Below are 25,318 nucleotides of genomic sequence, written 5' to 3'. Positions count from 1 at the left end.
TATTGTGCAGGACCCTTGTGTTTACCTTTCCACTACTGTTTTGGAATTTCTATACTGAAAAGGGGTTAGAAAATAAATTATGCATTTACAAAAAGTGAAAATACCAGTATTAAAATAAAAAAATATATACCTGAAACAAAGTATAAGCCACAACAGTTCTAACTTCCCTGTGCTGTTTTAACATGCCATTAGGATGTATCTCCAACAAGGACAAAAAACAAAACAAAAAACCTATATAAAACATACTAGGTGTCAGTAAAAGTAGGCCACTGCACATCTGCAGCATTTAAAACCCCTTGCACTGCTTCAGTAAATGAGGACAAGCCTTTCCAAAGACACTGCAAAGTCACTGAGCAGGACACCATCACCTGCAGTTACAGCAAGTGGTATAAACACCCAGTCTATAAGGTTCCAGAAGTCAAACTAACATAGATTCTCCTATCCTCAAGACTTTGAAACCTCATATCAACCACAATTCTTCATACATGAGAGAAAAAGTTTAACTATGACCAAAAAAGCTTGTCTGTTATATTCATCCCTGGCAGGGCACAATAAATGTCAACTCAAGTTTTGATAAGACTTTACCATGTGCTACTTTTATTAGTAGAAGGAGAAACATGTTGGCCAATCTTCTAATGGGAAGAGCTTGGTTTAATGAATCAGATTTATTGACCGTTTTTCTCATTACATTAGGCCATATTGTTCCAAACCACCAGAAGAAAAATAAAACTAGAAGTGTGTCCACTTGTGTAAAATGGATTTCCTATTTATCTGAACAGTGTATTTTAAACAATCTCAATCTCAATTTATCAATAACTGTTATCAGTGCAGCAGATTTCAAGTACAGCCTTCTTTTGTTGTACGACCACTTTAACAAGGATGATCCAAATTAGATCTGTTTTACAAAGGAAAGCAGCAAAGCACATTTACTTATTTATTTGAAAATATCTGCCTTAAAAATTATTATGAATAATCTAATTCCAATTCACCCTAATTATCAATTTGTTCCGATAAAGGTAGCTTAGTAACTCACTGGCATTATTTGTGCCAATTCCAAACAATTAACTTTCACTCTTAGTAGAATTAGGCTAGAATTAGGCTAGACACTCAGATACCCAGGGCTGTTATTCCATGTTTTTGGAACTGTGACTAGCTCTGAGATCAGTTGTTTTTAATTTACACTTTCCCTTAAATTACATAACGGAAATAACAGCCCTTGAATTACACACTCCTCTACTGGTGTCCTAACTTAACACACAAACAGAAAGTCATGCAAGCACTTAGGTGACAATTGGCAAGCTATTAAAAAAATAAATAAAAATCGAAAATGAATACGATCATTATTTCAAATAAGTGGAAAAATATGGCAAGCTAGCAATTTGAAAGTATTGAGGGATCTGAAAACATTTTTGTAAACCCTAATCTTTAAAGTCTCACAAGCCCGCTACCTCTGTTGTAGAGCGGTGGGATTTTATTTTACAAGTGGTTGCTTTACCTGGTTTATATTGGTTTTGGTCTGTCGAATGACCGCCACTCACGCAGGTTTAATACATTATGCTGTTTAAAGTGCAATGGTGCATGCTTCTGAAAGCTCAGACATGCCAGCGAGAGCAGTGCGTGCCACTAGGAGCTTCTGCTTGGTTCAGTTGTGAGTTAGGCTTAAACACATACCAACAGAGAGTACTGACACATACCAGCCCTTGAACAGGCATACCAGTCTGAGCTGTGGCACATGCCAGACATTGCTATAGTTCTCACTGCATTGACAATACATACTCACTTCACCTACTCTATTAAGGGCCTTTTCTCTTCACATATAGTTAAAGAATGTTGTTTTTTTTATCCCTGATCTGAATGCATTAGCAGTCAGGTTTGAATGCATGTATAATGTAAATTTTAATTATATTAGTTCACTTTTTTAACTTCATACATTGTATTATGAAGATGATGATGATGATGATGATGATGATGATGATGATGATTAGTTGCAGTAGAAGTAGTAGTTATATTATTCACATTAGTATTATAAGAAACATGTCCCCCATGCTGTACTGTATCACATGCAACATATATAATAAAAGAACATTATTTAAGCATTATTCTATTCAGAAATAGATTGCAATGTGGAAGGAGAAACACACAGGGCTTTTTTCTTTATTTGTGGGAAAATAATGTACAGTTAGTTGTAAACAGAGGTTATAGAAACACGCACACACATGTTAGCAGGGTACAGTACAGCACTCTGAAAGTCCAGCTCTGTAGGCTGAATGGCCTCAGTGTTGTCCTCTGTTGTTTTGCACACGGAACACTGAGTGCCAAAAAACACTGGCCTCATTGCCAGGATATTACAAAAGAGAGCAATACAGCAGGGGTTCTCTGTGTATACTCTACAGATAACTGTGCAGCTAGAAATGCTTCTGCAAGCCATGGCTTTGGCTTAACAATGTTGCTTAGCAACAAAACACTACATGTTTTTACTATACTAGTAGACTTTTTTCTTGACAAAAAGTCAAATCAATAAAACACACCGGTTAGCAGACTTAGGAAAATACATTCTGTCCTGGTTAAAAACAAATGCATATGCATTACATTACAGCCTACATTTTGTCATCCATTTTAGAGTAACTTGGGTAATTTTTAATATCCACAGTACTGTAGAAGCAGCAAATGACATGATCCTGTTTTTATTTGGCATTATATGTGAATCGTCCTATTATGCTCTTGTTTTACAGTTGCTAAGGAGAAAAGATTAACCCATTTACATCAGTGCTGCAGACATTTCCAATCAAAATGCCGAATGAGCATCCAGACTCTTCTGAGCCTTGTTATGTTAGTGGAAAAATGTATTCCCTTTTCAGCTGTTGGCACCATTTTCATGTGTCACTAGTTGTAGATGATTAGGAAAGACATCTACTGTACAGCACTGAGCTGCTATGAATAAATGGAAATGGAAGACCACACCTTGAAATCACATGTTTTTTTCTTTTCTACCCTCCTACACCACAAGGAAACCTCTGCATACAGTCTCTTAATTAATCATTTATTTCAACGTTCCCCTTAAAGTATTAGGACTTTACTTTAAATAATGACACGTATATACTATATAAACACTGAAATCTTTTTTTTTTTTAATGTAATTATTATTATTTTAATTAAGAGTATTAGACTTTTGATTATACTATGTCCTGGATGCAATGAATGCTACAAGAAAACTATCCAGATCTTATGAGTAGGCTAAATGTAACATTATTTTGTATATTGATGGTTCTGATTTAGGTATTACAGTGCACACTCCACATTTCTGTTTGTGCACCCTAAAATGCTCTGGGTCTAGAACGAATTATTAGAGTGGTTCTTCATCAATATTTAATTACCCTAAATGCATCAATTCAGTGTCTCCTATTATTGTGCCTGGCATTGTCAGTTTCAGAGATTCACAAAACTAATCAACCAATGGTCTTAAGTAATGGGGTGTAGCTAGCACCAGCAGGTGCCCTTCTAAATAGTCTAAACAAAGAAATATAAAACACAGTACCAGTCATTAAGATTTGAATTGTGCTATTTTTCTCTACTGGTCCTAGTGCTTCTTTGTGCTATTTTGCATTTGGGCAGTGTGTGTGCCACATTCTACCAAGCCCACTGTCTTACTCAATTCACTGGAGACAAAGGGCAGCTGTAGCTCCCTACATCCAACACCCAAAGCAGAGACAATAAATCCACAGCCTGCTCAGAAACTGGAGCTCTGCAGCAGAATATCATGGGTACCACCTTTTCATCAGCAGCCATACACTGCCCTGCATTAAATCACTGTGTGTAAATGGAGTTCTACTGCACTGGTGTAATGCAGAATTTAGAATGTTAAATGCATTACAGATCAACCAGCTGGGGCTACTGTATGAAGGGTTGGGCGTGGGGTCTCTTTTGTGTCTGGTGGTATTCCTGCAGAATTCTAGAGGATGCTGCTGTCTGATTTGGACTATAAAAAAACTGCACCATCATTCTAAACGAATAGTATATATATATATATATATATATATATATATATATATATATATATATATATATATATATATATATATATATATACACACACACACACACACACACACACACAGTCGTGTTTGCCGTGTAATCATAAAGAATGATAAAAATTTCTCCATGTAACTTGATGCAAATAATATATATATATATATATATATATATATATATATATATATATATATATATATATATATATATAATAATAATATATTATATATGCATTTTAGTGTAGTCCGTGTTTATATTTTGCGGTGAAGACTAACATTATTAATATTCAATACATCTGTATTAGTACGTATATTTACGTATATTTGTTTTTTTTTAATATAATGTTACAACCATGAATATGCATGTTAATGAGTAACACGGTGCGAGTTTTTGCTCCGGGCCAGTGTCTTGTTTCATCTCTAATCTGCTTGCGCTGGTGGTGGCGACTACAGCAGAAGTAGTGTATATTTTCGATTAAATGACCCTAGGTGAGAACTAGCTAAAATATAATTCCTCCCATGCTTTAATTTTCTAGCACATTATGCACTGAAATGGGCCAATTTCCAAATTTGAAAATAAAATTGACCATTTTTTTCTTCCCAATCAAAAGAAGCCTGCATTAAACATATACAATTATCCAAATGAAGAACTACAGATAAATAAAGTGGGAAAAAAATAACAATAATAATAACAATACAAAAAAATACATGGCTACACTCCCCACAACAAAGGCGCAGATCACATTTGGAAAACGCCTTCTTTCTTCTCTGCAGAAACCAACGGTATAACCAGCGATCAATATAAAAATGCTAAATTGCATTTATAATATATTCTATCAGCTACATTAAATTGGTCCATTGCGGCACTATATCAAATATATGGAAGCCTTTGGGCAAAGCAGAGTAGATACGGTTTGCTTTGTGGTTTGCTTAACAATTATCCAATTTCAATAACAACAGAAAATACATTGACAACACACACAGATAATAACAAAAGATAAAAACCGCAGCATACTTACAGTGATCCTTGGGATGTTCTTTTTACCTTGGTAGGACATGGCTGACATAGCTGATGAGGTTTGGTGTTACTGACCCAGACAGAATTCTGTGTATTTTCTGTATTTTTTGTTTCTGCTGGTGCTTGGTTGGAATATAATGAGGCAATGGTCTTCTTCCTTCTCTGTGCAATCGTAAATCCCCCTTCGCTGTTTGCCTGCTGCGCTCCTCAGCAGCACAGATCGCTTGATCTTTCGGGCTCCTCCCTCACTGGTCTCGATCAATTTTGTCTGGACAGTGATTGCAGCACTTTGAGACTACACAAGAGGGCGCCAAAATGACAGAAATCAGGACACCAGACAAAAGACCAGCAGTTCCGCCCTTTATTTTAGCCAAAGGCGTTTAGATTTTGTCTTGGTTTGTTTTCAATATCAATATCAACATTATTCCAGACTCAGTCGACATTGCTAGATGAAAATACCACGTTTATATACTGGTTTTTAGAAATCAGTCAGAATACATCAGAAAGACAGTGAACCACGGCTCAACAGACCTAGTCAGCGACAGTGTCAATGCGTGCGTGTTAATTATGTACCCTCATCTCACACAACTATACATACGATGATCATATGATGCATACGCGGCTCCATTCTTCATAGGTGTGGTCTAAGAAGAGCTGCAGGGAATCTTGATTGAATTCAGAAATAATATTGCGGGTGCACCTGTGATAAGCACAGGGGTTAACGCCAGCCTTACATCCATTCTGTATACAACATTCTGCAGGGCTAAAAACGAACGTCTGACCCGAATATCCCCTGACCACAGGGTGTATCAGTTCACTGCAGCAACCCAAGAACGCAGTTTGGATGCATAATGGTAATAAAGTTACGCACATCATTTGTTAATGTAGACACTGCAGTAGTTTCACCCATCCATAACAGTCCTAACTACAGGGACTGGATCGCTTTTGACTTGATTTGAATAAATAAATACATTTGTCTCAGTGATGTCCTCCTGTTTGAACAAATAACTAAGCTGTTATACTTTAGATATTGAGATCGCCACTACCATGGTTTGCATTGCATCCAAAATAGCTACCGCAGAGAAAACCAAATATAAATAGCATTACAAGAATCAACACATAATTAAAATAAAATGAAAAACAACTAATATGCATTTTTCGATGTGAGGGAGCCCATTTAAATTATTTCGATTAAAAGAGAATTTGTTCAATGCTTTCATTTTTGTATCGAGATGTCAAAAGGATTATTTTTAATTTCAAAGTTGCATGCCATGATAGCAAAATATGACCTTTAGCTTAAATGCTTAATAAATTAATTTAATTTCAGACAGATTTATCAACGTCAGCTTACTAGAACAAGCATGAACGCGTCCTCTTTTAACTTTTAAAAGGAATCCAGAATTGTTTAAAATTAATTGAAAAAATAAAATCTAAAACAGAATATGAAGTTATTGGTGCCATTTTGAAGGTTCAGGGCTATTTCTTTTCAAAGCAGAAATTATAAATCTCTAGGCATTTAGCAAACTTAACTTCATCAATGCTTACACAAATTGATGTTCACTGTTCCAGCCTCATGAAATAGCATTATTATTTGCCTTCATAAGCTGGAGAAAAAACAGATGTGTGGAAAAGTCTAAATATAATATTCCATTGCAGAGGAATGCAGCAACAATGAAGCTTAACAACTGGATAAAGTCCCTACTGCCTGGTAAAACTGGTAAATAAGTCTATCACTATTATTAATATTAGATGTTGTATTACTGTAATAGAACTAGTAACCCTCATATTAATATTAGCAGCATTATGTCCACTGAACAATATTAATCGTGCCAAAACATCTCAAGGAGCTTTTCAAATAAATACATACAAAGATTCAATTACACAGCCAGTAAAGACATGAGATATAGTTCCTTACTATTTGAGCTCAAACAGAATGGAATGGCTGCAATATTCCTATATTTAAAATGTATAGTATGCACACCAAGTCAGCCCCAAAAGAAACAACTGGACCTCATTTCCTTGAATGTCCCAGGAGCAGAAAGGCAGCACACAATTGAATTCGATACACCCAACAACTATTTGCTCTAATGGACCGACAGCTGCAGAGCAAATGAATGCTGAGTTCCACTTAATGGATTAGTCTGCAGCCTGTCCTCCCATCTCAAGAGAGTCCAAGAGGATGGGAAGTATGAAGGCTGCTTACACATGCCTGAAGCAACCAGCTGGGTTTGAGACTCAGTGTTGGCAGGACAAAGGGACAGTTCCTCCCTGTACAGAGGACAGGCTCTCATTACTGTACTTAGTGTCCAGCGCCATCACAGTCTAATCACTCAATTAGCACTGAAGCACAACAGTACAAGAAATGGACGAAAGCATCTTCTCCTTCATGTTATAAATATCTAGCATTTCAAGCCATTAACTCTTTATTTACAGGTCTTGTAGACACTTCTGCCACACTGAAGAATGACATGTCTCTGCTATTTGACTATACAGTTTATTGTTATAGTTTATATACTATATAGTTATAGTATAGTTTACTTAGCAGAATCTAGTAGAGATTGCATGTGATTGACAGGAAGCATATTATCTATAAACACCCATAAAGTACCCAGATCTAACTCATTTTGGGTCTTTTTCTTAACTATTAACATGTTAACAAATGTTTATCTTGTATCAATAGTTAGTATATTTTAACTTATTTCTAAACTAATACAAATGTATAATAACATAAAAACTGGGCTAATTAGATAAATATTACTACATTAATATCTTTAAATGTGCCTTTAAACAAATGTAGACCAATTTCAGTGATTGCCTTGGAATGGAAAAAACCAAGGAGGTTTTTTCTTGTCTTTTTTTAATATATTTACAAACAGGTTGCTGTATATTGACGAACCATTAACAAAAAAAGTCATACGCTAGTGAGCTTGTTGACAGTTAATAAAATAAAAAGTGGCCCTAATTTGTACTGTGTGTGTGTGTGTGTGTGTGTGTGTGTGTGTGTGCGCGCGCGTGTGTGTGTTTCTAAGTGCTGCTTTAGCCAATCAGCATTCAGAAATTCAACAGCCCTGATGTATTCACTGCAACAGCCAATCAAAAACAACAATTTTATTGAACAACAATGTTGGGCTTTTAAAGCTGTTTAAGTATAAGCTAATGGAGGTTTGGCAGTCAATCAGATTTATTCACCCATAAACAACTATATTCAGAATAGATAACCCTTGGGTATTAGTGCTCACTTTAGTGTGCTGTCTCAATTGCAGCAATTCATTTGGCATACTGACGTGAGCACTCACACTCAGGGGTTAGAGATAGAGATCAGTTAAGTAATCCTGTACGAGAGGTTATATATATATATATATATATATATATATATATATATATATATATATATATATATATATATATATATATATATATATATATATATATATATATATATATCAATGTTTATAAATGTTACAAAATTTACACTTTATTTTGACATTTAAAAAGGTGTAAAAAATACATTTTTTATGTATCAGTACATTCATCATCCTTATATTATATTATTATTATATTATTATTTATATAATAATAATAATAATAATAATAATAATAATAATAAACCCACCTTACAATACGTGCATAGATCCTTAAGAGAAAAACTGCAACTAATAACTGATAAATGATGGCGGTCCTGAGGCCCAATGCGTTAAGCTGCAGCTGCTAAGTGCTGATACAGCCCTTCGCTTTAAGGTCGCACAGCACTGGTTCACAGCTGTGACTTAATGGCTGGTAGGCCCAGGGTCACCAACATTTCTTCCTAATTAGTTATGTCCAATTTATTTTAATTCCAGTCCAAATATAAAGGCTTTCTTACAGTAAATGTCCTTGCCCCTGTACAAGTTTAAAGCCGTTTTGATTAATTTTATCCTGGGGAATGTGGTACTGTAGGTGCCATTTCCTGGACACAAACCATGCATCTCGAACCTTAGTTTTGGCTGCATATTTTACTAAAGCAGAAACAAAAGAGAGGTAATCAGAAATCAGTATCCTGGCTAAAAAGAGTTAAATCAGGGTTGATATTCATGAAACCTTCATCCCCTCTGTCTGGAGCGTCTGGAGTTCCTTCTCTTGGTTCAGAAACTCTCTAACCTCAGGAAACAGTCCTTAAACCAATAATTGTGAGATACAAGTTTTGGGAATAGGGCCCACAGCAACATACTAAAAAAAAGCAAGCAGCTAAATCCTAATAAAATTGGCAAAGGATTATATTATTTAGAACATTTCTTATCCTGACAGCAAAACCCCTAATTACCAAATCTAACTGCAACTGCTACAGGCTCTTTCTGGTGAAGTCTGATCTGAAAGAAACCTTTTTACACAGACAGTGGAACATATCCTTCCTTTTTAATGTGTTCCAAAATGCAACAGAATGTCCACCATGCTGAAAGAGAGACATCACTCCAAACAAGGCTTTCGGGCTTTGCCAACTCATCCATCCCTGATTCTGGTGTTATACACGGCAACATTTTACATCTGCAAAATCTTTTTTTCACCACAGGAGGGCTCTACAGGCTAACCGTGTTAACTGTTTCTGCTAGTCTTTCAGCTGTTGGGGTAGAGAACGATTCTGCATCAAAACCAATACTGTTTTCAAGTCAAAATGAACAGATCTGAATTTACAGGTATTCCATTTGTCGCGAGAGATCATGCATTAAGAAAATTCATTTAGTATCACAACTTTCCTCATACCCTGATAGCTTCTTTCCAGCTTGTCATCAATAAATCAGTCTATTATTGGAAAGCAAAAATTCGCTGCATTCCACTGCTACTGGTTATAAGCCAATATGACTTCTAGACGTGTTTAGCTGAAAACATCACAACGCTGGATTAAATATAAAAAAAATATAGTGCTGCTATAGATATAGCAGCTCCACAGTGCCACTAAATGGCCTCTCTCTCTCTCTCTCTCTCTCTCTCTCTCTCTCTCTCTCTCTCTCTCTCTCTCTCTCTCTCTCTCTCTCTCTCTCTCTCTCTATATCTATATATATATATATATATATATATAATATACAATTTGTAATACTGTAAATATAAAACTAGTCAAAAGTGTTACATAACTGAGTTCAATGTTTAGTGATTTGTTGTGATTAATACTGTACAACAAAAACAATCAAAACACTATGAAAAAGGGGATTCAAGTTAGAGGGAGAGTACTTAGTCAGAGAATAAACAGAAACATTCATACTGTAATACTTTTATTTGTCTGGAAAAGAAGAACATATTATAACAACATTGCTTTCTGATTTTTTAAATAAAACACATGAATCATTATTATGCTATCAATTTCCAAAGTATTACACTCTTTCTAATGTCTTCATACTATTACAGATGCTTAACAGAGGCTTAACAGACCAGTAAACTGCAAACTGTGGCGATTTATAAACTACAGTTGCTGCAACGATAAATGACTATAGATTGAGGGACCAGGACCTGCTCTTAGCATCTTTCCTTCCATCAGAGGGTACGGTACTGGAATGAATCTCCATTAATCACCCAAACAGTACTTAATGCCTGGCACTGCCCTTTGCATCCCGCAGTCTTGTGTGACTTGTGTATATTTCCTCATCAGATATTAACAGCCAAACATTTTACAAAAACGTCTGCTTAGCACCACCATTATATTTCATTATTAGGATTTGTTTTTTGCATGTTAACAAAATACAACAAGCGACACTTCACAAGAAGGGTGCCCTGCTGTACACTGTGTCTACGAAGCAGCTGATCTGGATGTGGGATGTGGTACTAGTGAGGGGCTTGCAAATTAACGAGGCTTTCAAGGTTCTGCCTAAGACTCACTAAAAAAAAAGAGGGGGGGGGGGGGGGGGGGGGATGATACATAATATCTCCGCCCAAAAGCCAAGAACGGATTACATAATCTCTGAAAACGGTTTAAAAAACAAAAGAAAAACAAGAGCAAAAGGCCTACTCTAAATGGGTTCACAGAGAAACTGTGATTTAAATTAGGTTTAAGCTAAATGAGTTACATGAATAATGCAGTCACTCCCAATTTTTTGTTTTGTTTTGTAAAAAGAAAAAGAAAAAAAGAAAAAAACATTCCACACATGCATCACACCATTCATTGAATATGTGTAGCCTACAAGGTGAGCCATTAACAATCGACTTGTTTTAATAGGGAGTTAATTATACAGCTTTTCGTTACTGGGAACAGCACTGTAAAAACGCTATTACCTTAGAGTTGCATTAAAAGCAGTTCATTGTAACATGCGTGCTTCCAACAAACCCGTTAATTAGCAAGTTCTCGTTTCGAGAAACGCATCAAATACAAAGGAAGACTTAGCGTGCTAAATGCCAACAGCTGCCAAGTTCCCGTTAAACAGAAGGAGGTTGCTTACCTCCACCTCATCCAGATTCTGCAGTATTTCTTTCCCTGCTGCAGTTTTTATTTGAATGCCCGGGTCTCCCCCGTCGAGCCCTCCGGACCCAGTTTCTGTGCAGATGCTGCCCTGGTCGCTGTCACTCCTTCCTTCCTGGAATGCATCCCGCTTACTCCCACTTCTCGAGCTCCTCGAACTTCTTTTCCCGACGCTCAGGGCATCAAAATCGATGGTCTTGCTTTCGAACGCTCCCTCTACGTTGCAAAACATCCCCCCGTATTTCTGCCGGGGGACCTGATCGGTCGTACCCGGTCTTCCAAAATAGACCGGCAGATCATCTTCTTTGTCCCAGGTTCTTTTGCCTTCAGCCATGATCTTGAAACCAGATGTATTGAGAGTGAAAGAAGTCTGAAAATTGAGTGTTGTTGTATCCTACTCAGCAGCAGTACTGGACAATTTAAGCGAGAGGTGGCAGTGCTGTTCTTGATCCCATGACAGGGAAGTGATACTAGCATCACGCATTGCACACGATTTTTAAATGTCGGTTTTTATAACGTCTTGTTATATTAAGCTCTTTTTGTGCTTATTTTTTAGAACAGGAGGCTACCGCAGATACACAACACCAAAAAAGTGATTATGTTGTTACAACAGGTTTAGAAAAGAGAATAATAATGATGATCCACCTTAACTTAACCCTAAGTTCAGCTTTGTACATGAATGCACAATACAGTAAATTATTGAACTTTAATGTAAAAAAAAAATAGTGATGTCTTTTTTTATGAAATTGAGTTTGTTTTCAGTTTTCAGTTTTCAGTTAAAAAAAAAAAAACCTTCTGACTATAAACTTTTTAAATCTCTGTTGTTTTTTTTTCAAATGGATACAGCGAATCCCGTTGTACAGGTTTAAAGGAGGGATAGTCTACAGTATTTACAATATAGTCTACTCTGTATTGCTTTCCCGGTTTCTCAGAACTGTATTTTTCTCCCATCCACAGTTGCTTCAGCTGCCAGTTTGCGTGGGGAGAAAATCAATCAGCAGATGCAGACTGATTAATTTAAACCACGTTCTCTGTTTCAGATTAAAATTCTATTTGAAAAACGTCTTCACACATTCCATCATATGGTCGGTATGCTCCATGGCCTTCATATTATATGGTGCCGTCTTTTGTAACATACTCCGTATTGTTAATATCATTATTATTAGTATGTATAGTAGTTAATTCGTACTGCAGCTGTGTTATGCGGGTTGCTAGCCAATTTGTGCATAAAGCTTAAGCATAAGGCACAGTATTTGCATCCTCAGTGTGTCTCGCGTCCCTCTAACCTGAGGAGCTGTCCCTTCAGCACTCTGGGAGGTGACGTCCCCAGGTGACGTCACAGGACCACACAGGCAACTGACAGGATACAAATGGTAACAGCGGCAATGCGAATCACTCTGGGATCAATGTGACATGTTTTCAAAATATAGTTAAAAACAAAAACCCTGACAGTGTCACCTTGATTAATTAAACTGCTGTCTTTTCTCTGTAGTCTGATGCTTTTCTGTGTCAGCTTCAAAACAGAGCTCTAACTGCAGTGCATTCGGCTTGATGGAATTTAATGACAACATAGCACATGGCTTACCAGCACTGCAGTACAGAAATGTGCTCAAAACACATACATTTCCACTAGATGCTATCCTTCCATAGTGTTCTCTATCTAAGGCCATTACTCTGCTTGACTCTGTTAATGATTGTATTGCAGATCAACATCCTCTTGACAAGTCATTGCATTGCAGAGTGATCATTTTATGGACACTAAAAAGGCACTGAAGAGCTTTATGAATGAGTGCTGTTTTGGCCATCAAAGATGCATTGATCAGGGTTATAATGACTGCAAACAGAATTTGGGTCAAGTTGAGTTTATGTGATTGAGATCAGACATTACAGGCTGAACTGTTGCTTTTCCAGGCAAAGTTGGACCTCATTCTAATCTCATCTGATTTATACTTTTCAACTTTCAGTCATGTCACTTTTTTAAAAATCTGTTTTGGATAACTTAACGAAAAAAAAAAACCTTCAGAATCCACAGTTCTAATATATAACTTTTGTTTCCAAGGAAAGAGTGCCAACAAATGTACTGTTTTCATCAAATGAGGGTCAATACTGTCTGACTCTCTCTCACAGCCAGTTGTTATATTTGCTAATGTATCTGTCTAGCATTGGTACACTGTCTCCCAGTGCAGTGACAGATTGCACTCCAAGCATGGCTCATGGAGAGCACAGAGTGACAGACACAATTTATAGCTAGTAGAAAATCGTGTGTGATAGCACAGTGTATATATATATATTATATATATCTATATATATATATTATATTATTATCTATATATATATATATATATATAGATATATATATCTCTAATAAATACAGTAATACATATTTCTCGTTTTGCAGAAATGGGAGAAGTGTTGTAGTCACTGTCGTTTATTATGTTTCTTATGGAAGTTATTTGGGCAGACTTTCTTTATTCATCTTTGACAAGACAATAATTCTAACTAGCTGAATTTCCAAGGACCAGACTGGTGTCCTGCCAATAGTTCTCAAGTTCATATGTAACTATTTAAATAAGGTCTGCAAAGCGTACCATGCTGTACAAACAGCACCAAAACCTGCTAACATAAAGAAATTCGACAGAATGCAGAAAGCAAGAATGTAAGAACAAGCATTTGATACAGCTGAGCAATTCATGTTCTAATGCAGTCAAACCATTACCCCAGATAATTGGAACAGCTGATGTTTTCAGTCCTTCAAATATACAGTATATGTAGGCTGTAATCAATTGTTTATCAGTATGGTAAGTGTTTTTCCCCTTAGTTATGGTTATATTTAATAGTCAAGTCAATTTTGCTGGGGTGATATTGTGACTATTTTAATTATTTTTAATTTAAAAAAAAGTTATCTGATTATTTTGTTTGTTTAGAAAGCAACTTTACTACCACCCAACACTGAAAGCAATGTTTAAACCAGGAGCACTACAGATTAACAGTACCTGTAACCTGCAATGAGAGAGAGAGAGAGAGAGAGAGAGAGAGAGAGAGAGAGAGAGAGAGAGAGAGAGAGAGAGAGAGAGAGAGAGAGAGAGAGAGAGAGAGAGAGAGGATTTAGTGATGGTGACTGTTCACAGTCAGGGCAAGATAAACAGTCATTGCTCATCATTTCCTGTCTTGTTTTTTTTACAGCAGCAACAGCAGGTAACAGAGAGGATGTAAAATTAAATGAATAATTCTAACATCATTAAAAGCTCCTTTCCTGCATCATGCTCTGGTTACCAAACTAATGCTGGCAGGCATATGCCTGGTTGTGCTTGTATTGAATTAAACCTGATTGGAATCATTTCCCATGATGTGCAGCCTTAGCTGTCTGAGGATGAGATGTTGGGTCATTAATTGGCACAGTTGTTGCAGATATTTTGTTTTAATTCTGTTTCAAGCCAGCTTAGTGCTGATTCCAATGATTTCACAGGGCTACTGTTATATACAGTACAGCTCTTGAAGTTTTCGTCTAGTTTTGTCACAGCCCATTGTTGACCTAAAGGCATTGCAATGATTTGAACATTTTTGCCAGAACAATGCACAGATACTTTTCTACTATGAAACCAGGCCCTTCGCTATCCTAGATAATAAGGAAATACTGTATCCATGGAAATACTGTATCCAAGGAAATATTGTATCTAGGCAGGGAAACAGAAACTTAACTGTTCTTGGTGAAAAATGTTTGCTATGCTTTTACTCTCAAATATGCCAAGCTCACTTTCCAGTTTTTGAAGGAATAGTGTCGTCGTCGGGGGGTTCCCCCACCGGGGGGGGTTCCGGGGGGGGGTTGTCTCAAGTTTGTTAGCACTAAGTTTGGTATGGTATACTGATGAGATCGTACGTACAAAAAGATTCCACAAAAATGTCATCGTACGATTGTAATAATTGTGTTCATTTATTGGCAGGTTTAATGATGTCTCTGCAGTCTTGTGCAGTATCTCTGAGAATGTACTGTCTCATCCCTCACGTGTTTAACTGCTGTCTGGTACAGAATTTGGTTGATCAATGCAGGTCTTGTATATTAATGCTGTTGTTGCTTAGTGTTTTACTGTCTTTAATGGGCAGTGCTTACAGGATTTATAGCTATGCATGAAGACAAGACTTATCTCTGTTATAGCACTTCTTCCAACTGCATTTCAGATTTTTTTTCTCCCTCACAATGTTGCCATGCAACCTGTACTGTCTACACAATATTATTGTGTGGATTTCTGACAACCATCTTCCACACATTCCAGAGATTTTCAGGCCATAACATCACTACAGTGATCATGCAGTTTCTTATAGTTTTTTTTTTTCAATGTGCAGCCTATTTCTCTGATGGATATGGGCATAAACAGGCTGACCTTTCTAAACGTAGAAGTGTTTTTATTAAATAACTGCAAAATAAGCCTTTTGAACATGTTTCTTTGGTAGTTATGTCATGGCACACTGTTTAAGGTGTGGACGGGTGTAAAATCTGCAAAGTTAAAGAAGCAAGTGTTTGAGAAAAGCAAGTGTTTATTTTATTTTTTTACAAACTCAAATACCGGTTTAGTAAACTCCTATAATAAATTAAAAAATAACTTCAGAAAACTTTACATTAGCATTCATTTTCCTCTACAGATTGATGCATACAGTCAAGAGGTTCACTACGCATATCTTTGTACATTTTTTATTATCACACACGGCAGATCAGTGATGGGGAAGAGGGAACACAGCAATTAAAAATAATTCTTAATTGCAGCTAATAGATTTCCAGGAGCAAGGACCTACAGTAGAAAAGCCTTTTCGAGAACAAGGAAACATATTGGGCCATATTCACAAAACAGTTAACACCATGCTAAGTTTGCACCATTGTTTGTAAAAAGAAGATTCTTAACATATATATTTTTTTAAATAAATGGTGTTTAATTAACACAGTGGTAAATGCTGGGTATAGCCTACAGTGTTTCATTTTAAAAGTGCAATCAACTCTCTCATTCAATACAGGTAGTACCATATACTACTAGTTAGTATTAAAATTGCCCTTTTATTGGGAAAAGTGACCAAACGTGAAAGAAAATGTATTGGTTTAACACATTGGGTTAAATGTAAACTAAAATCAAATGGAGATTGGACTATGCTGTACTTAGGGATGTTACTGTATATAATGAAACCTAATTGAAATGGGTTTCTTTTAAATGTAATACTGTGTATATCTTAGTACTAACTGAGCTACACTATTTGCCTGCATTATTTCACTGCATAGGAGGCAATTGAAACATTGTTTTACCTTCTACCTTCTTTAGATTAGGGGCTTGTCTTCAGATGATGTTTATTTAATGACCTGTATAAAATACCATAACACACCTCAATCTGCTCATTAAAAACTCTACTGTAAGTACAGTACTGTGATCTTATCTAAACTGCATAAAATGAGGACATATCATTTTGATTTCTATTGTCTGATTATTATTTTGTGTAGACTAGTCTAAGTCCATCATAAAAGGTATGATCCTTTTAAGAAATGCAATCAGACTGAAACAGTGTCTTCAACCAAACTAGAGACTTTTCTTCTCAAGATAATTTCAACTAATTGCACTCTGCACAAAATGTATTCTTCTTTTAACCACTGCCATTTAATTTATATAAAAGTATTTATTAAGGGAGGAAAAGGTCTATGAATACCAGTAAAGTAAGTCCACAAACTGTGTCTGTTATTCTAGTGTAAACTTGCTTATGATTATTTTAACATCCCTCCATTAAAGCACATGATGCAATTAATGGTATTGTGATATATAGGGATATTATTTTGAAATATTGTATACATATATTTTTTGAAGAAACACTGCAACCTTAAAACAGGTTTTAGATTGAAAAAGTACTGCTATATCATATTATCCTTAGGCCAAACCAGGTCCAACACATTCCATGTCTGATGCCTTTTGATGGGGCTCCATTGAGCATTTCAATTTTTTTTTTTTTAATTTCCTGCCCTTTATTTTCCCAGAATTCCATTCTATAAGATAAAACACATATGAATATGTTCTATCATTACTGAAAACAATAACAAAAAGAGTTAGCTCTGTTCTTGCATTGGCCACGTTTTTATTTTCTTTAAGTTCACTGTTTGTTTGTGCAGAAGGACATGCACGATACTTAATCCTCACAAATCTGACAAATATTCATATCCACCAAAGCCAGCCATGGCACATGGTAGCAGTGCATGAGGACTAACACTGCCCACACCCATCCCTTGTTTACCAAGGTCACAGAAGCAAACAATTCCAAAAGTGCTTGTCCAATTAACATGCAGGCGACATAAGCATTTTTGAGGGATGGGTTGGCAACGCTACGTTACACATGCAATTAGTTTCTCAGGGATAACTGAACAGGGATACCAGTAATTAATTAATTTTAAAAAATCTATTTAAAATACAAATGAGAAATTGGAATTTTTTTTAGCACTGGCTATTGCTCTTAGTAACCAAAAGTATGTATTTTGCTTTGACACCTTGGGCCGGACTTATTTCAATCCAAAAGGAAAATGTGCATGTTTTTTGTGAAAGTATGACCGATAATGTTAGGTAATAACATCTCCATAATTCCTTTTCAATCCTTTATATAATACACTAATGTATAGCGACACAAAGTAGGTATTTTAACAGGTGTGGAAAGAGTTTAGCATCTGTAATGGAATTTCTTTTGGAAGACTTATGTTACTGTAAATGAAATTTCAACCCTGCCTAGCTAAATTAGTAAAGATACAGAAGTCAGTGGCTATCAGAAATGTTGAAGAACATGAAGAAAAGGAAGAACATTTAAGGCATATGCACTATGAGTTCAGGTTATTTTGTATTCTAGAATTATTAGTAGCTGGTGGTCGGGATATGTACCTCTTTGCTCAACAATGTAGACTTTTCATCTGCAAACGAAAAGCTTTTGTCTCAACCATGGCGAAACAAAAGATACAACCACTATATCAATTACACAAACTTTCTCCCATTACAAAATCTCCTATTGCAGTTGGATGGGGTTACTAAAGTAAGCCTGTTGTGCTGCATAGAAACAAAGCAGTAATCCTTGAGATAACTAAATAAAGAAAAAAAATACACGACCATAGATGTAATATTCCCAAAGACAAACTGCTATAGCATTAAAACTTTGTAATATCTACTGTACTTTTATGGGAAAAAAAAAGTTGCAGCTGTCACCACAATAGCTTTACGGGAATTTTATACTGTACATTAATACACAAATGGTTGTGTGATACTATTGTTCAAGCTGCAGATACCAAGTATGGATGTTAAATTATGAGTCACTATTAACAATAAGCAAATAAAACCATTGCAATAAACAAACAGCCATAATCATGTACATATACACAAATGTATACCAGTACATTCGAAGGAACCGTTTCTGGTAAGGTAAAAGCCTGTACATTTCTATACTGATAGAACGTATTACAAAAACAAACAAACAAAAAAAATAAACTAGTATGTGAATAAGTTACTTCTGTCCTTTTTAAATAAATATAGGATATCAACCAGTTTCTTGCGCTGGAGCTAAAGAACCTATGTGCGCTTCATGTCCTCTAGTGACCATTCTGTGTGGTACGCTCTATCTCACAGGGAGATCCATTTACAGTCAGTTCCTGAATGGTTTCCTGTTTTCCGATGCTTTGTGTTTTGTTATAGTGGGTCACCTTGATCACCTGAGTGAGTGCTCACAACTGCTGTGTAATAAAGGACAGTCCTTCCGTCCTGGTGGATCGTGATTTTCCACTTGTTATGTGGTTTTGTGGAAGAGAGCAATTCCATTTGAAGCTATGACTTTTCAACAACTTATTTCTTCTGTTTCCCACTCGTGAATCCAGTGATGTGATGGTTTAGCGCTCCCCTGCACGGCAGGGATATGACCTTCCCAACTTTGGTTTGCTGTCTGAGACATGTGTATCTGAACTTCTGTAAACGTTTCTGCCTTGCTCTCAATCAAGTATAGTTTTACTTGACATGTTTCACTCATGTTCAGTTCAATGCAGCATATACAGTATCAGATTGGATCTCGTAGAAACCGCCAAGCAACCAATCTTTCAAATGGCTTATATAAGTAGCCTTGGCTACATAAATAAGATTGCTGTAAACTAGGTTCTGTTTATTAATAGATTGAAACCATTGTTCTGTACATTTTCTGAACTTCCATAAAGTCTGCAAAGAGAAAGAAAGACAACTGTAACTCAACAATGTACAGTACCATTAAAACTCCTCTTCAATTGGTACAGCTTATTTAAGGTTACAATATGATTCCTTGCTACTATTGACCAACTCACACAGACATTTATGAAGGGACCATTGAACAAGACACACTTACCTCAGCTGGGAGGTGTCAAAGACATCAAGGCCAAAGGATAAAGGCAAGAGAAAAGAATAAGAACAGAAATAAAAACTGTAGAGGAGAAAAAAAAGTAGAAAAGACAACAGTGTTAGTAAGAGGTTAAAGCACGAGAGTCTCAAGAGAAGGAGAACCTTTGAAAAAATGAATGAACAAGAAGATACATCCAGAGCATGGCATCTCTCAAAGCATTTCAACAGAAGTGCACAAAAATCACGCTAACCCTAACTCTTTGAAAATATGTCTCAATATACAGCATGCAAAATATGCTTATCTTCAGAAGGGGTTATGTGATGAGATGCTTGAGTCTGAGTAGTGTCGTGAAAGCTGGAAACTACTGAAGATCTGAACCTTTGTTTCATCAACTTCATTGATAAAACTGCATGGTTCTACAGCTTACATTGTAAAACAGACTTATACATTGCAAGGCATTTCTTTTCTTTCTTTTTTTTTTAAAGCTCAGTACCATCCCACTTACACTAACAAGCTAGTGGAAGAACCGTTATATGTGTCAAAAGCACCAGCAAGCTATAATAGGGAGTCAAAGCTGCGGGAGTGAACAATTCACCTCTGACAAGTAAGCCTTTTTTTAAACGTCCGCAGATATTTGTACCTTTTTAGTCCCAGCAAGAATGGTCAGGTTAATGATCAGGTTAATGCCACACTGAAAATGTAAAAATAACCAAGTTTTGTAATCTAGCTTTCCACTCTATAGTCTTCTTCAATAATAACCCAGCGATCAGAGTGAGCCTGATAACACTCTGTTTAAAGAGGCAATACAATTAAATATACAGCCCGCAATACACTTTTGCAGCTTACATGCTGATGCAGTATTGTGCGCCTCCTTTTATCCCTCAGATAATAGTTTTTTTTTTCCATTTATGGCACTGGTTTAAAGATGTCAAAGATGTACAGACTGAAAGGTTTGTGAAATACGTTCCAGTTATCTCAGCTCACTTCCAAGATGATAGCTATGCATGTCATACAACCAACTAGCTTTTACCTTTGGGTGCAGTCTTTATGAAAATCTAAAAGATCAGTGGACATGGGCACTGCAAACTGCAAAGGGACTGATCTCTATAGGTAAATTATACATAGTATGATAAGGAGGGATGGATAATGGTATTTTAATAACAGAAGAATATTTATTATTTCTCATGCCATTCATAATTGAAATCATGTATTCTTATTATATGTCACAATTAATCCATCAGGACCATTACATGTTTCATGGCCATCATATCTTGACCTGCATAATAATGACATGTAAGAGAAGCAGATCTTACCTTTTCTTCCAGGTCTTTGATTTGTCTCTTCTGAATATCCGTTTTATCCTCCAGATCTCGAATTCTCTAAAAGGTTATAAAGATTTTTTTTAGCAAAACTGTGAGCTGTCAATCATAATTAAAGTAAAATCTGATAAAACATTTTAGAATATTTTAGATATTAAAGACATTACAGCTAATTAGCAAGCAGAATAACAGCCAATATTTTAGATAAATTGACATTTCTTATTAATAGACTATGAACCGGAACAAAATTTTAAAAATCAATTTACAATGCTGCACTATCCACAACCATTCAGTTGTATGCATTCACTTACAGATCTAATGCCGTCTGAAAGCTTGTGTGCTGTCTCTCCAGTGTGCTTTTCACATCAAGCTCTTTGTGTAAAATGAAATGCCTACACTACCTGGTGAGCTTGTTGCAGCATTTCCATTCTCTCCTGCAAGATCTGGCAGTCAAACTCCCTGCTCTTTCTCAACATCTGACGCCGCAGTTTCTCCACGGCTGATCTCAGTTCGTCCTTCTGCTTCTCGCTCAGAGACTCTCCGAATTTGATCACTGTGTCCTGCTGCAAGGCATTATATAGGGTGGCTTCCAGATCTTGGATTTGCTGTGAAAGTTTTATTGAAATGGTTGTAAATCAGTGATTAAAACACCCTGATATCCCACTGAGTCTAAATGTCATCACTGAAATGTTCCATATGAGATCAGTTCCTGGTGTACCAAATAACAATGAAAGTGCAGGAAGTCTTACATCAAGGGGACTTAAGATAGAATTGTGGGGTCTTAATGAGGGTCACAAATATGTTAACAGCTGCAGAAGTGTGTGACAGATCCTTTTGATTTAACATCCTTGTGATTAACATGGATGGACAACATTTTAAAAAGGGCATCATTGAGGATGCCAATGGAAGAAGCAATGTTGAAACTACAATCAGGCTATAATCGTTTATCTCAAGAGAGGGTTGAAGAGTTGGTTATTGTAATTTCATTTTGCAGAAAGCAAAATACTTGCATTTACACTTTAAACACTGGATGCCCAATAGCAATCTCACAGGACCCATCTCAAGTACACTTTTAGTGAGTTTGTTTACCATGTATGCCTGGTCCAAGGCTTGTTTCCTATAATCGAGTTCCTCTTCCAAGTAGCCTTTCTGCTTACAAAACATATCCTGCAAATTTAACACAATATACAGAGATTAAATCAAAACTTCCCTTTGAGGGAACAACACACATGACAGTGAACCGTAAACTGCAATCCATGACATACGATGTTTGTATAGGATTGGCAAGCCCGAGTTAGCCTGTTTCACACGGAAAAATGGCATTTGGCTTCTGTGAAAAGTGCAAATGGCTTTCTCCAACTGGACGAGGTGGAGACCCCATTGACAAAACCTCGAAATTGTTTTTAAAAAAAAGTGGAGATGGGGAGGTGGTGGGTTACAATGAAATCGAAACGCAACTGAGAGGTAAGTGAAGAGAATATTTATAGTGTTAACGATCTTAATTAGTTAACCTGTAAATTTAATGATTGAATTTGGTGACGAGGAGATTGGTGTCTGACCCTCCTCCCAAACTTTACTTGTGAACTTCATTAAGCGTGATATGCAGTACAGACGGAACGACAGGTTCCTTTGTATACCCCTAAACAACTGGATGTTACAAATAGATAAATCTATGGGTGCCTCTGCAAATAACTTTCTGTATAGCCTGAACTTACAGTACTACAAAAGAGTGATCCTCAACAGGACCATATCTACATTGATTTTCTTTTTTCCAGAATGCTGATTTCTGATTTTCTTACCATTTCCATTTCTAAGTCCAGCATTTTTTGATGCAGAGCAGCTTCAGTGCCTTCAATCTGCTGTATCCACTAGGTGTCATAAGACACAATAAGAAAATCCATTAAAAAGGGTATCAGAGGTATCAGAGCAAAATACTGTACTTAATGATCAGCAAAAAATAAATAAATAAATAAATAAATACAACAACACTGAATACAAGAAAACATGTTTCATAACAAAACTTAATATTTGGAAGATAAACTTTTTCTGAGAAAGTCATCCTATGTTAATATTATACAATATCCAGATTTAATATTCACAATCTAAAATCCCTATCATGGATGAAACTGTTCTTGTCTTAAATTACCTTTTCTGCAAGTGACAATACAGTGCTTGCTTGTATGATGGCTACTTGCTCTTCATTTCTTAAATTCTGCAAAACAAACACAAGTAAAGTAATTCAAGAGGGGAAACAAGCTATCTTCGAAATATTGTGTGGAAAAAAAAAAAACCTAGTTATTTTAAAAAAATCATGCCTCTCATACAGTCATTTTATTCAATTAAAAGTTGAAATCTTTAGTTTGGTGTAGTTGCATAGAAAATAATGTATTGTAATTATGACATCACATTCCAAAGAAAACTATATATTATATATATATATATAAACCTTTGAAAGGCACATATCCATGTAATAGACCATGATGTATTACCTGTAAATACATTCATTCTGAAACAGAGATTAGAGGCATTAAATCTTCATTCAACATTCAGGAACATTTTACATGTACAATACATCTAAAGGAATAGTCTACAGCATTATCTGTAAGAAATGCAACAAATTGTATACTGGGGAAACTAAAAGGAGTTTAGCAGACCGGTTTGTAGAACACTTAAGAAGCATTCACATTAACACCACTGCATTCCCAGTAGCCCATCACTTCAACAGTGATGATCACACTGCTGAAGACATCACAGTCTGTGTGATCAATCAGTGCTATGGAACAAATGTTGTTTGGAAACAAAAGGAACGAGTTTATCTTCAAACTGGGAACTTTGGAACCTCTTGGAATGAACATTCTATTGTAATAATCATGATACCATCCACAGCATTTTTTGTATAATTCTTGAATAGCAACAAGTTTACTGCATTTTACTTTACTTTTGTTTTTAAACAGATAAAGAAAGGCTTTTGCCCGAATCGTCCTGAAAATAAAAGATTTTTTAATCTTTTACATTTTTGTGTGTACATTTTTTAAATAACTTTTCTTTCTCACACACACACACACACACACACACACACACACACACACACACACACACACACACACACACACACACACACACACACACACACACACACACACACACACACACACACACACACACACACACACACACACACACACACACACACACACACACACACACACACACACACACACACACACACACACACACACACCTCACATTACACCAGAATACACTGACAAGTCATATGTAACGTACATTGCATTAAGAGATTTGTTATCCCCATAATGGAAAATGACCATACATCAGGAAAAACAACAAACAGAACAATGAAGTTGACACTGGAATACTTACACCATTGTCTCCCAGAATGTCCAACAGCTTTATTAGATCAGGAATACATACATCCTAAACAGAAACAAACATTGGAAATAACACTGACAAGAAAAGTGCTACGAATTTCAATTTAGCAATTACAAAAAGGCACTGTGAACTGGTAATCTCACTATGGTTGCTGTACAGGCCCTTACTACACAGGGGTAGAATCAGTCCCTCGACTTGGCAACATGCTGTTGTTTATCCATAATAGGAACTGAAATCTCTAATGAAATAGAATGGCCGCCGGTCATATGATAAACAATAATATAACATTACGACCCAATCTACACCTCTGCTCTAAGCATTCAGATATAACCTCTAAGGGCTACGCTATATAAAATGCTCTGTGTGTGTCTGTAAAACCTTGCTTTTACTTTAAATATCCTACTTTTTTTTGTTTTTTTACAGTGTGAGTGCAATACAGTTTCGGGTGGTTATGGAGTGGATAATCATAATAAAAATGCTTAGACATACTTTGACCCCTTCCTTCATACAGTAGATCTGAAGAGCACTGACTTCACCCGAGAAGGGGTGGATCTGGAGATTGAATGGAGGGGATCGCCTTTCACGCTCCTGTAAATAACAATATTAACAATAACATGTTAATCCTTTTCTTTACTGTACCTGCCTTCAGTGTGTCTCCTACGCTAGTAATGGCCTGTAGTTTCTGGGATCTGGACAGAGAGCTATGGGCTGTTGATACTGTTACAGGTTCAGGGGACAACACAGACTATATAGCCTACTACACTATTTCTAAAAACACACACTA

At 36.2% G+C, this 25,318-nt stretch overlaps 2 protein-coding genes across 5 annotated transcripts in view; both read right to left on the bottom strand.

Moving 5' to 3' along the window:
- Positions 1-11,874, bottom strand: part of dpysl3 (dihydropyrimidinase like 3) — a 28,620-nt gene extending 16,746 nt beyond the window's left edge. For 2 of the 4 annotated variants that reach the window (XM_041266118.1, XM_041266119.1), the window contains exon 1: positions 11,448-11,874. In XM_041266118.1, coding sequence (XP_041122052.1) covers positions 11,448-11,801 — 354 coding nt within the window. In that variant the 5' untranslated portion in view covers positions 11,802-11,874. Of the gene's footprint in view, positions 1-5,047; positions 5,358-11,447 lie in introns of those variants that run through there. The other 2 variants (XM_041266120.1, XM_041266121.1) reach the window with 2 other exon arrangements.
- A 4,158-nt stretch (positions 11,875-16,032) lies between these two features.
- The window catches only part of LOC121323801 (janus kinase and microtubule-interacting protein 2-like), a 29,007-nt gene continuing 19,721 nt past the window's right edge, over positions 16,033-25,318 (bottom strand). Inside the window, exons 14-22 of the mRNA XM_041265018.1 lie at positions 25,024-25,122; positions 24,526-24,579; positions 23,291-23,356; positions 22,944-23,012; positions 22,234-22,311; positions 21,546-21,749; positions 21,139-21,204; positions 19,832-19,906; positions 16,033-19,668 (exon numbers count right to left, since the gene is read on the bottom strand). Coding sequence (XP_041120952.1) covers positions 19,856-19,906; positions 21,139-21,204; positions 21,546-21,749; positions 22,234-22,311; positions 22,944-23,012; positions 23,291-23,356; positions 24,526-24,579; positions 25,024-25,122 — 687 coding nt within the window. The 3' untranslated portion in view covers positions 16,033-19,668; positions 19,832-19,855. The remainder of the gene's footprint in view (positions 19,669-19,831; positions 19,907-21,138; positions 21,205-21,545; positions 21,750-22,233; positions 22,312-22,943; positions 23,013-23,290; positions 23,357-24,525; positions 24,580-25,023; positions 25,123-25,318) is intronic.

The sequence above is a fragment of the Polyodon spathula genome, chromosome 12, assembly GCF_017654505.1.
Source record: "Polyodon spathula isolate WHYD16114869_AA chromosome 12, ASM1765450v1, whole genome shotgun sequence".
In the NCBI taxonomy this organism is placed as follows: Eukaryota; Metazoa; Chordata; class Actinopteri; order Acipenseriformes; family Polyodontidae; genus Polyodon; species Polyodon spathula.
Note: the sequence above shows the minus strand (reverse complement) of the source record. Positions and strands in the feature narration are given on the sequence as shown.